This window comes from Stenella coeruleoalba (assembly GCF_951394435.1).
Source record: "Stenella coeruleoalba genome assembly, chromosome: 5".
In the NCBI taxonomy this organism is placed as follows: domain Eukaryota; kingdom Metazoa; phylum Chordata; class Mammalia; order Artiodactyla; family Delphinidae; genus Stenella; species Stenella coeruleoalba.
Window position 1 is genome coordinate 102183283 of NC_137150.1, and position 13810 is coordinate 102197092.

General features: G+C 35.7%; 1 protein-coding gene across 1 annotated transcript in view; it reads left to right on the plus strand.

Annotated features, from left to right (window-relative positions):
• PROS1 (protein S) overlaps positions 1–13810 on the plus strand; it is a 55488-nt gene that overhangs the window by 13643 nt on the left and 28035 nt on the right. The window contains exons 2-4 of the mRNA XM_079922409.1: positions 2805–2962; positions 5682–5706; positions 12322–12408. Of these exons, the coding sequence (XP_079778535.1) occupies positions 2805–2962; positions 5682–5706; positions 12322–12408 (270 nt within the window). The remainder of the gene's footprint in view (positions 1–2804; positions 2963–5681; positions 5707–12321; positions 12409–13810) is intronic.

Below are 13810 nucleotides of genomic sequence, written 5' to 3' on the forward strand. Positions count from 1 at the left end.
CCAATATCACAACTTTGTAGCTCTATGACCTTGAAAAAACCATGTAACCTCTTTTAGCTCCAATTTATTCAGTAGGAAAATGGGGATGATAATTCTGTCCTGTAATATATTTCATTATTTATGTGAGGATCAAATGAAATCATTAATATGCACTTTGAAAATTTTTAAGTATCATGCCAATTGGAAGTATTATTGAGGTGAACCCAGATGAACTAAAACATAAATGTTCAAATTCAGGCAAAATTTATTTAGACAAAATTATTTTTTAAATTATTAGCTGCATTATCCTTTAGGTCAGAGGTGTAACAATTTTCATTTTTAATATTCCTCTTATCATCTGAGACAGTGAAACTTCTGGGTAATAAGCTGCCGGTTCTGTCTTTTGGGTAGACGTATTTGTTGTTTTGGAAGGAATCACTCTTGAGTAAAATGTACTCTCCTTTTTGAAAAACAGCAGCAAATAGTAATGGATGGTTGCAGGTCTGAGCATTGGGATGCCTGTGATCTAAGTTGTACTTTTGCTATTTATTAGCTTTATAACTTAGAGCAAATATCTTGACCTTGAAATATTGAGGTCATCTCATTTTCATCATCTCTGAAATAATGGAGGTTACTTTGTTTCCTTCTAGTTTTATAAATGTATGTGAGCATTCCTTTAAACCACACCTTGGTTCTCCCTGGACAATTGAGAACTTCCCCAAACATGAATATAGGATGTGTTATTACAGCTGGTCTGTGTCCTGCAGTGGGGGCCCTTATAGGGAAAAAGATATTCCTAAATATTAATATTAACCTCTGCATTCTAAAACTTAATATTCTGTAAGGAAGAAATGCCAAGGAGTGATGTTTATGTTTTGTTTTCCAACTGCATTTGACCTTGATTGTTTTATTATTGTATCAAAATATTTATCTTTAATACAAAGTGTTATTGTTTTTTCAGAAAGACTCACATATTTGCTTTGAAGTTCAGAAGGGCCAAGTTTTTGCTATATTTATTATCAAGTAGCATGTTTAAAACTATTTCAAATAAATGAGATAATTGCAATGTCAGACCCTTTCATTGTTGATTGGGCTGCCATTTATCAGTTAGCAATACACTTGGCGGGTGGCATGCTCACAGAATAACATCTTTTTTTTTTTTTTTGCTGTACGCGGGCCTCTCACTGTTGTGGCCTCTCCCATTGCGGAGCACAGGCTCCGGACGCGCAGGCTCAGCGGTCATGGCTCAGGGGCCTAGTTGCTTCCCGGCATGTGGGATCCTCCCGGACCGGGGCATGAACCCGTGTCCCCTGCATCGGCAGGCGGACTCTCAACCACTGCGCCACCAGGGAAGCCCCGAGTATATGTACTTTTAATTTTCAGATACTACCAAATTACCTTCAAATAATACCTATCAGTTATATTCCTATCACCATTGTACAAGAATACTTGTTTCCACTTACACTCACCAATAACTTGATATTATCTGTCTTTTAAATTTTTGCAAATCTATTAGGCAAAAATCCAATTGTTTTTAAAAATTTGTGTTAAACATCTTTTCACATGTTTATTGGCTACTTTAATTTTTCTCTGTGATGTGTAAATGGTATTGCTTTGTTTATATTTTATTTATATTATTTATTTTGTTTTTAACCTTGAACACATTCCTGTATTGGTTGGCATATTGTTGTATTACTTTTTCTTTAATTTGCAAAAGTTGTTTATAAATTCTGGATGTAATTTTTTCTGTTATATATGATGGAAATATTTTCCTGCAATCTGTTGCTTGATGTTGAACTTTGTTATTTTTATCATCGTTTGTCAACTGCTTGCAATTTTTTATATACTCAAAGTTACTGATTTTTTCTCTTCTGTATTTTGTGCTTTGCACAAGGTCTTCCTTTTGCCATGGAATTTTATTTTCTTGTTTGTATAAATAACCAGGTGTTTTAGCCTATCAAGTTTCTTTCAAATAGCTGATTGGACTGTACTCCTGCATTTCTCTTTCTCCACAGAGATCACACAAGTTTTCCATTAAAACTGAGAAAGTTTGTTACTCTAGCTTTAAAGATGCTGTGGCTATGACTTTATAGCCATTTCAGCATGATGCTTTTACCAATGTAGTCATAACGAGGTAAACATTAAATTATTGTTTGGTATGTTTGACCTCAAGCATAAGCTTGAATAATTTGTGTAGATCATTAGACAAACGCTGTAGCTACACACCAAACCGCTCTTTGAGTTGTTAAGCAAAGTGCTTATGTATCCATGTGTTTTCCTCAGTTCAACCCTACTGAGGCAGGCATAACTTTAATTTTTATTTATTTAATAAATTTATTTATTTATTTTTGGCTGCACTGCATATTCGCTGCTGCGCGCGGGCTTTTTCTAGTTGCGGTGAGTGGGGGCCCCTCTTCGTTTTGGTGAGGGGGCTTCTCATTGTAGTGGCTTCTCTTGTTGAGGAGCACAGGCTCTAGGTGTGTGGGCTTCAGCAGTTGCAGCACACAGGCTCAGTAGTTATGGCTTGTGGGCTCTAGAGCGCAGGCTCAGTAGTTGTGGCACACGATCTTAGTTACTCCGTGGCATGTGGGATCTTCCAAGACCAGGGCTCGAACCCATGCCCCCTGCATTGGCAGGTGGATTCTTAACCACTGAGCCACGAGGGAAGTCCTGAGACAGGCATAACTTTAAATAGCATACTAAGTTTAAATGGCATACAATTTACCGGCAGAAAATGATTTATATAATATATCATTGCTTAATATAATATTTTAGGTGGAGAAATGAAAGATTTGTTCATGTAAACTTTTTTTGTTTTTCTTCAGTTTTGTCAAAGCAACATGCTTCACAAGTCCTGGTTAGGAAAAGGCGTGCAAATTCTTTGATTGAAGAAACAAAAAAGGGTAATCTTGAAAGAGAATGCATTGAAGAACTGTGCAATAAAGAAGAAGCCAGGGAGGTCTTTGAAAATAACCCTGAAACGGTAAGAATTCATGAAAAGTGGTAAGTTAGCATACCTAGACATATAGTTACAGACGGGATGTTTGCAGCTTGAGTCTGTGTTCCCTTGTGTTTCTTTTTAAAGTTAATGATTGTGTATATCACCTTCCACATGTACCCACTGAAGCGTTTCAGGAGGAATTACGTTCAAAGGAAAGTGGGCTTGTTAGGGAGACACTATTTGCCAAAACCAATGTGCTCTGACCAAACTATAATTCAACTATACCTAATTATCACAAATAGTATGAACCTCATGGTTTGTAACTACTTTCTCCCAACCAGGATTTTGTAGTGTTGGGTGAGGGGAAGGCACCTCAAGTGTGTGTGTGTGTTGCGTGTGTGTGTGACTACATTGTTATCACTATGCTTCATTAATTCTCTCCGTTGGCATTTTTAACCAAGCTTTAGAAAACAGAGCCTCTAATTCAGAGCTTGGTACGTAATAGGTACTCAGTATATGCTTAATAAAGGATTCATTACAGTACTGTGTTCCCTGAGAATACTTTTAATTTATTCCATAAACTGTTGGCAAGTTTCCTCAGCGCACTGTAAATCATCAATAGTCCCTGCGGTTGGAATTTATACCTTTAGTGTATACATTTTTCCAATTTAGTCTAGAATAAAATGATCACAAAGACCCCTAAATATCATACAGAAATATGGGGCCCCTGGATCTGATCTTTAGTCCCCTAATTTTCCTAGAGAAGGGGGTTCTTTAACATGTTCTGTGGGTAGCAGGAATATAAATAGTGCCTCTATGAATTAGGGTGAAGAATTCAAGTTTGATAACCTTCAGGGTTACCTCAGATTTTTTTCCCTGAGATGAACTGTATAACCAAAAGGAAATGAGGGAGAAAACATACGCAAAGTACCTCCTTTACCTCTGCCTTAGTTCCTGGAACCATGAGACTAGATGAGCCATAACAAGCAGGAACCATTTGTCTATAGTTAGAGAACTTGTCCAAGACAGTAATAACTTGTGTTGTCTGGGATTGCCCTTTAATCCTCTTACCTCCACCTAATCTAATAGGTTCAAAGGGAATTTTTCCCAGGGTACCCGAAGATTCATTTTTAACACTCTCCAAGATTGAATCAAAATGTTTGTCCTAGTTTTGTTGCCTGTTGTGGAAAAGCAATTAAGACAAAAATATTTTATTTCACACAATATAGCAGTGTACTCATATTGTGTAGGAAACAGATAAACACACACACACGTATACACAAATTTCTTTTTATTATGGAAATGGTAAATATATCCCAAAGTAGGGAGAAGAATATAATAAACCCCAATATACCTACTTTCCCTTTCAATGATTATCAACAATCTGCCATTCTTGTTCTGCCTATTCTCTACCCCACCCACTCTAATTTTTGTTTTGTTTTGCTGGAACATTTTAAGGCAAGCCTGCATGCTCAAGATTTCATTTGATTATATTACCCATAAATACTTGAGTGTGTATATCTAACACTGTAAATATGTTCTCATAGCTTAGCCTCTGAGTAGCAAATGGGGAGTGAGACAGAAGCCATATGGAGGGAAGGGAAAAGGGTAGAGAAAAGAAACTTATTTATGTGCTTCCTCTCCTCCACTCATTCTGACAGTTGTGTTATTGTCAGAAGAGAAAGAGATGATGGAGAGAGTAAGGAAGAAATGGGAGACATGAAAGAAGAAAAAAAACCCATCTGTTATTGCTTCTCGCTTTCTATCTTGCTCCAGACACTCCCTGCCCACATCCCTCATACCCTAGTCCACACTCCTAGTCACCATCTTATTGCTTGTCTCCCCACTGTCCCTAATATAGTCCTTTCACCATTACATCATCTCCTTTTGAACCAATTCATCATTGTTTATATCCTGGCTTTTGTTCTGTAGATGACAACACTGATGTCTGAATTGCTTAGTGGGAGATCTCATCTTATAAACTAGTAGCTAAGTGTTGTGTAGGTTTATATGTGAGAGGAGGAAGGAATGAGGACTTTAATTGTGTCCTGGATGAAAGTTATGTTCTGTACTTGAGGTTGTTTTTGTGTAGAAACACTGGTTTCTCATGAGGAGTTCTTATGTTATTAATGCTGCATATTGGATGTATTATGGCTTAAGAAGGCTTTTGCGAACTAGCCTGGGAACCTTACCATCAGAAATCATTTTTAACATTTTTCTCCTTTTGCTGAAGTGCTTTCCTTAGTCCAAATTACTGATTTACAGAAAAATTCTTGGTACATAACCAATTTATAAGCAAGGTATTACATGTACATAAGATGCTAAAAGGTAAATGTCCACTTTAATTCAATTCAAATTATGTTACTGTTATTCAACAATGAATCTGGTGTGTGTACTCAGCATGATGTGAGATGTATCAAATGGGTATCTAACCATCTTGGAAAAATTAAAAGATTTACGTAAAGGGGGCATATATAGTCACATTTGACATCTTCAGTGGGGCCTGTTTTCAGTTTAGAAACCTTTGAAACATGATTTAATTGATCGGTATTGCTTTAAGCCTAAGCATCTTATGGCTTAATGTTATTAGTCATCTACTCCTGGTATATATTTTACTATAGAAAAAATGCTATAATGTGGAAACGAGAGTTATATGTAATTTATTGCATCTTTAATATAAAAACACATTTTAAAATCGTTTTAACTTTATATGAAATTTAGATTTGCTAAGATATATTTTTTCTTTTCTTTTTTTTTCTAGGAATATTTTTATCCAAAATATTTAGGTAAGTTCAAAGGACCTCAATCATATAATCTTAGAAATGGAAGAAAACTTAAATATGATGAAGTCCAATCCTCCACTCATATATATTCCATCCAGTACAATTTCATTAGCCTTGGGAGTAAGATCTCTCTCATTCTATATGCAAATTTTCTGTCCTTTTATGTAAAGTCATGTAGATGAATTTGGAATGGTTCTCTTAATTACTATGTGACATTTTGTCTTTTAGTCTTTTTCATTTTTTTGTCTTTCTCATAAAGAGTCACTGAGCTGATGCAAAGTTATATTTAGGTAACAGAATATTCTCTATAAGTACATGAATTTTCATGGGTTATCTTTTTTTTTAACACCTTTATTGGAGTATAACTGCTTTACAATGGTGTGTTAGTTTCTGCTTTCAACAAAATGAATCAGTTATATATATACATATGTTCTTCATGGGTTATCTTTTAATGAAAGGAAAGATCTCTACACTCTCCAGAGCTTGTGACATAATTATCATTTAAATATTGATAGAAATTATTAACAACTTCCCACTTTGCAGCACCATTTCCTCATTTCCTACAATATCCCATCCATGTTTTGCCTTTGGATACAAAAGCAAAAGGAGTGAGGTAGCATTTCCATATCTAAAGAGATTAGATGATTTCAACTAAATGTCAATTAAAAGGCTACAGTTTGTTTTAAATAAATATAAAAATATTTTATTAATATTTTTTGGAGACTTGTCAGCATTTCCAAAGAATGGAAGTGGAGTAGCATTTGTACACATCTTTCTGATGAGATTCTCTATAGGTCCAGCCCACAGAGGTTTGCTCTCCCTCTTCCTTTGAGCTCAGAATAGTCCCCATCTGTGCATCTTTCTACCCCACTCTCATGCCAGCCAACGTGAGACTCCAAGGCCTGCAAAACTGAAAAGTAAATCTTCCTTGGAAAAAAAAAAAGTAGGAATGTACTCTGATATACAGTAATAAGTATGCAGTTTAGTGTTAATATAATTTAGCAAATAACTATTTCTATTAAACTCTCATTTCTCTTGAAATTTTAGGGTTTAATTATAGTTTAGGGTATTACACTTTGCTTTTGTTTTACTTCTGAATACCCATGCAGAGATCCCAGAGACCATCTGTAGATAGGGGACTATATATACCTTTCCCCCTTTCCTAGGGAGCCTTACATTGAATTGATGGTATGTACTTACATTTACCCTTCAGGACAATTAACAATATAAGAGCCCAACATCATTGGGAGAAGACCCTTTCTGAACCAAGTGCTCTTTTTCATAGTTCCTAAAGTGGTTACTCTTCCCTTTTTTGAGTGTCCACAATGGTGTGAATCTTATTTTTGTGGCAAATCCGGAGTCAAGGAGACCCAGCTATAATACACTGCCTCTCATTTCACCCTCTCATCAACTGCAGGACATCGGTTCAATGGTATCTCTCTTTAGAACTCCATAGCATGACCCTTTTCTGTTCTTGGGCTGCTGGGTGTTTTCCAGTTGACTTATTATAATTTCTTTTTATTAATTCCAATCGAACATTTATCTCCCACAAGATCTTAAAATTATTTAACCTCTATGAGTTATAGTTTTCTAATTTGTCAAATGGATAGTAACAATTTACCTAATAAGTTTCTAGCAAGAAATAAAATGAGGTAATGTTTTCAAAGCACTTAGTAAAATATGTCATGCTAGTTCTCTTCATTTTTTTCCCCTAACTTCTCCTCTAGTCACATTTTCTTTTCTTTCTTTCCCTTCCCTTTTCTAGCTGCTAATAACAGACTTAAGCAGTTTCATTCAAATTTGGAAAGAGGATACTATAAAAATTATGTAGTGATATTATTTATGACTTTAGACATGAAAATTCAACAAGATTTTCTAAAAACTTTAGCTGTCATATCTGAGATATACATCCATGAAAAACATTTCTTCTTTGTAAAGTTATGCTTTGACTCCTTACTTTCTAAAGCAAAAATTAAAGGTTTATAGTCTTAAAGTCAAGAAAAGATAGACTATCAAGACTATTTCATTCTCTCCATTTTAGGTAGGAATTTAAATATTTTGTAATTAAAATAGACAATATTTGGCTGTTAAAATTATAAGCTTACATTAAAATATAGTATTCTTAGGTCCATGTAATGAGGCTGTGTTTCTGCAGGCATCAATACTCTGGAAGATAACGTACCTTTGATCACAGAGTACATTTGGATAAACATAAATAACATTTTAATACAACATTATGTGTTTTGGAAAAGTTAGGTAAAATCTTTTTCTTTTTTTCCTTCCATTCCTCTCAACTGCCTCTGTTTCTACCCAACTTTCTCTTTTATTTGCCTATCTTATTTGGAAGCATGACAGAAAAGCCAAGTCCTAAAAAAAAAATAATAATAATAATATGATGTGGACTCTAGTCTCAGACATAAAAATTTCTACTGTGTCGGTTTAGGAAACTTATTTAACTTTTGAGGTTCTGTATTTAACTTACACTATAACTATATTTTCTAACTTCAGAGCTGTTGGGAATATCAAATAAGTATATGTATGTAGATAGATTTTTTTATGTCAAACTTTCTTCAGATGTAAAGTATTATTATTAATTGACTTATATAGTGAAACAAAAAATATACTTTTAAAAATATTTATTTATTTTATTTATTCATTTTTGGTTGTGTTGGGTCTTCATCACTGCACACGGGCTTTCTCTAGTTGCAGTGAGCGGGGGATACTCTTCATTGCGGTGCGCGGGCTTCTCATTGCGGTGCCTTCTCTTGTTGCAGAGCATGGGCTCTAGGCACATGGGCTTCAGTAGTTGTGGCATGCAAACTCAGTAGTTGTGGCTCGCTGGCTCTAGAGCGCAGGCTCAGTAGTTGTGGCACACGAGCTTAGTTGCTCCACGGCATGTGGGATCTTCCCAGACTAGGGATCAAACCTGGGTCCCCTGCATTGGCAGTCAGATTCTTAACCACTGTGCCACCAGGGAAGCCCCAAAATATACTTTTTATTATGATATATTTTTTGATTCACATTTTATATTTTGGTCTTTAGTTACAAGCGTATGTGATGAATTCCACCGTTGAAAACACAAAAGAAATACTCTAAGTTAAGTCTTTCTGTCTTTTGATGTGTATATCCTGTAGGCCAGTGGTCCTAATTGGGGGGTGGGGGGAACCTTTATAATTTTGTCTCTGGTAAACCCAACAGTAATTTTACTAATTACCACAGCTCATGCTGAGAGCTCCTTACAGTGAGATAAGATCACCCAAGAAATTAGACCACTAATACTAACCCATACTTTTTGGCAGTGTTTGGATTTAGAGTTGTAAGTGTTCAGAAATCACATTAGTCTATCCATATACTGCACTGAAAACATGGAATTTGGGCAGAAATACCCTGCATTTCATTATATAAAGATAAGTTTTTAAGTTGTGTTCTTTTCCTTAGAAAATGGAATAAACTCTGCCATCTATGTTGGGCTTTAAAATATCACCCACTAGAATGGATGATTAAATTAATGGGAGAAAAACTTCTTGGAAAGAATGCTAAATTCTGAGCCAAAATGTAAACATCAGAAATAGTTCTTAGTTTCTAGTTCTTGCCAAATTGGTGGATTAGCTCAGACTGCTGACTTCTCTTAAAATCATCTCAAGAGAAACAATAGCATTCCAGGCACTAATAATAACAAAATAAAATGAAAACAACAAGAAATGTGAGAAACCCATGGATAGACTGAAGGCTGTTTGACCTAGTATGGGGACCTGGGGTTCTGACTGCTGAGGCAGCAGTAAGAGGACAGATTGGATAGTTAAAAAAGAACCTAAGCGTTCAAATCAAGCAAATTTTTAAAAGTACAACAGAGCAAGCCCTGAGTAACAAAAAATAAGGAAATAACACAAGTAGAGATAGAAATAAGTTAAATGGAAAACAAAAGAGAAGATTAACACAAGAAAATCTCATCCTTTGAGAAGGTAAAGTAAGGAAAGTAAGTTAGACTGACCTCTGGCAAGAATAATCAAGGAGAAAGAAAAAAAGGGAAAGAAGAAATGCCAGAACAAAAAGTGTAGGACAAAAGGGGGAAATACTATAAACCCAGCATAGATTGGATTTATAATCATAAAATAAAGATTATAAAATAAAATATAATCGTAAAAAGTTACAAAATATGATCATATAATAATATGGATATAGGAACTGTTGTAGTCTAGAACCAAGATTTCTTTCTAGGATGTTCTGTCCTGACCACTGGAACCTCTCCTGAAAGTGCTTCTTTCTTAGGCTTTCCTCCCTGATGGCCCGAGTTTCTATTTCTAATTCCGTTTCTTAGAAGAGCTTCTGCTTCAGGCTACAAAAGCTATGGCAGTCTCTCTCCAACTCTCACCCTCCTACTCATTCTCTCCAACTTCCTCCATTCCTGTTGGGCAGCAAGAAAGAGAAATGGGAAAGTAAGGGATCGGGACTGCACTGCTTTGGAGTAGCCATGCAACTTGCTCTTCTCACTGTAATTCTAAATGCAGGTTTCCAAAAAAACATTATCACATATATTAGTATGGACTCATATATAAGGTGCTTTATGGGTTAAACCTACTTTGTAATCTTGCCTGGGATCCTAATCACCATATGAAGTCATTTCAGCTGAACCTCTAGCTTAAGGGTTTCAAATTTTAGCTGTCAGATTTGTCCAGAAGTGCAAAATGATGCTTTCTTACAAATGAGAATCCTAATGGAATGTTCACACTAGAATAAGATAATTCTGGGAGTGGGTGATTCAAGAGGAGGGACAAATGAATTCAGGGAAAGAATACTCAAGACTTAAGATTGCCTAGGTCTCACTGGGCCTCCAGAAAGACCACAATGATGTAAAGTATTGTTTCTATGGGAAAATATTATAACCTACTTTGGTAGGCTAAATAATGACCCCCTAAATATGTTCATGTCCTGTCCTCAGAACCTCTAATGTTACCTTAAATGTTGTCTTTGAAGATTAAGTTAAGAATCTTGAGATGGAGACATTATTCTGTATTATCTGGGTGGTTCCAATGTAGTCACAAATGTTCTTAAACAAGAGAGACAGGAGGTCAGAGTTGGTAGTAGTTCATATGACAATGAAGCAAGGGTTGTGAGTGATATGAGGATGGGGCCATGAGCCCAGGAATGCAGGTGGCTTGTAGAAGCTGAAAAAACTGAGGAAATAGATTCTCCTTTGGAGTTCTAGAAGGAATGCAGCCCTAACAACACCTTAATTTTAGACCTCTGATCCCTGTAACTGTAAGATAATAAATCTGTGTTATTTTAGGCCACTGAGATTGTGTTTGTCACAAAAGCAATCGGAAAGGAATATACCCACTGACTTCAAATGAGCCTTTAAACCCATCTGTGATAAATTGCATTCTCCAAAGGTGGCTGCAAAAATATCTCCCATCTCACATACTCTTCTGCAATGTCATCTTGCCACTTCCCCAACACTATGTGGAATCTATTCTTTTCTCCCTCCTCCAAATCAGGGTGGACCCAGAGACTGCTTTGATCAGTAGATTATGGTGCAAGTGATACAATGCCTCTTAAATGGCCTGGCAGCTTCCGCCTTCTTCCTCTTGCAAGCTAGGTACCATGAAAACAGTGCCACTTTAGGACTGCATACTCAGGGAAACTCAACCACATGGAGAAGCCCTGAAGCATGGCATACCATGTGGAGATAGAGATGCTAAGGAACCTGAGCTGTCAGACATATGAGTGAAAAGCCATCCAGGAGGTGGATCTTCCAGACCCAGCCACCCTGGCTGATCCCATGTGCAGCAGAGACAAACAGCTTAACCAAAACCTTTCTAAATATTTGATCCACGGATCATGAGCAAAATAGAATGATTATTTTAAGCCACTAATTTCGGGAGTTGTTTGTTACCCAGCAAAAGTTAACCAAAACACCACCTTTTTAGTGAGTTGGTGACTATCTGTCCAATGAACTGATATATATAATGTCTTCAGTGGCTATTAAGAAATGTTATGTTGTTGGCACTAAATGACCCCTGGTTAAAGTCTGTACATATTATTTCAGCTGTTATTTCTGCCAGATTGCTATATCTAATTTCACAGAGTTCTAGTAAGAAATAAAATGAATAAAGTAAACCTGCTTTGTAATACTGAGGCATTATACAAATATTATTTTGTTACTCTCTATGCAACATTGGAAGAACTGGAAGTTGCCTACGGCAACCAGAAACACTGACTTATTCTACTGACTTAATTATAGACAATTTCTAAATTAGGCTCTGGTCTATAGATTTGAGGGTGACTTTAGGTCTCTGCTACAGAATTAAGAACATAGATTTATGTGGCAATAAATTTCCCTGCTAATTCAAAATATTTTTCACTTCTGGCTTTAAGGTTCTTTTCCAAAGAGAAGCCTCTATAAATCTATTTTTCATGATTCTGTGTTTATTGCCATCTTGCTTGTAGATTTTTAATTTTTCAAAAAGGTGGATGGAAACATTTAGGATTGACGTTTTGAATGCCGAATCATGTAAATCTACAGAAGCATAAATATTCTACCACTTCGGATAATTTCTACCATGATTTCAGATCAAGTAAGTGTGTCTGCTCTAAGATTACACTTGTTTGTATTTACAGGTTGTCTTGGCTCCTTCAGAGCTGGATTATTCACTGCTGCTCGTCTGTCAACTAATGCTTACCCTGACCTAAGGAGCTGTGTCAATGGTAAACACCTCTACCATCAGTTTAAAAAACAAAACAAAACAAAAACCTGCAAGTAAAGTACCCCCATATAAATATAACTAATGTTTAAAAATCAACAAATGAGCCCTTGAAGGGCTGCAAGGCCCAGCAAGGAGGTATTCTCAAAATGCATTTGAAGGAATGTTTTTAATTTTTTTTTATTTTTATTTTTCTGGCCATGCCTCGTGACTCTAACACTGGATCAAATTGGCCAGATAATTATTTCTTTCAGTATTTATTTATTTGTTTATTATTTATTTAGTTTAAACTTTTTATTGAAGTATCATACATATATGTATGTATGTGTACAGCAAGGTACATGAAAGATGAATTTTTTTCTTTTTCTTTTTTTTTTTTGACCACATCGTGTGGCTTTTGGGATCTTAGTTTCCCCACTAGGGATTGAACCTGGGCCACAGCAGTGAAAGCGCTGAGTCCTAACCACTGGACCGCCAAGGAACTCCCTGAAGGAATGTGTTTTAGATGTAAATGCTGCTGTTTTACTTAAAATGAATTTTCCACCTAATGTTTAAATTGAAGTGTTCCTTGTTTGCCAAGCTTTAGGTCATTGACTTCAGAATTTTATTCCCAAGAGCTTTAATTTGGCTGTTGTTGCATAATCATGTACTTATGACCAAATGTTGGAGTTGATTAATAGGTCAAAGTGGAACCACGTTTATTTTTCTGACTTTTGGCATCAACAATATAAATGTGGAAAATCTTGTGATATCAAATTAGCCTTTTCCCCCTGAAGTTCACATAAGGCCTAGTGATAATTCTCATAGATTATTTGTCTCTAGTTTGTCAATTTCCTGACTTACAGTCAGAGAGAAAAAGGTGAGATGGCAACATGTAAACTGGGATGTTTGTCCAGTGAATATTTTAAATATAGCATTGGCATTATTGAGATATTCATTCATGTGCATTTTCTATAATTCAAAATTAGTTGTAACTACGCAAGTAAAACAGTTTGCCTAAACGTGTATATTTAATTCATACTTTATTTTTTCAATTTACCAAAGGACAAAAAAATAATTTGATAATTTCCTGATTAGCCTGTTTTCTGTCATTTTAACTAATACTTAATTTTCAAAAAATTTGATTTTATGAGGACTTTTTTGAAAAGTTCAGTAATTAGGTTTTAATTAGATTAAAAAATTTTTTTGTTTGCAAGTAACAGTTTGCTTTGCTAACATAAGCAAAGGAGAATGTAAAGGAAGGATGGAAGGAACTTGCAGATGAGCTAGGAAGGCTGGAGAAACAGGTGTGGAATCATGCAGGAGCCAGGGACCGTTGCAGTGTCTAGTGAGGTGAGAGTGACCACAAATAAGTCAAGACACAAATGGGCATATCATTTAAGATAGTGATAAAGTGCTGTGACATT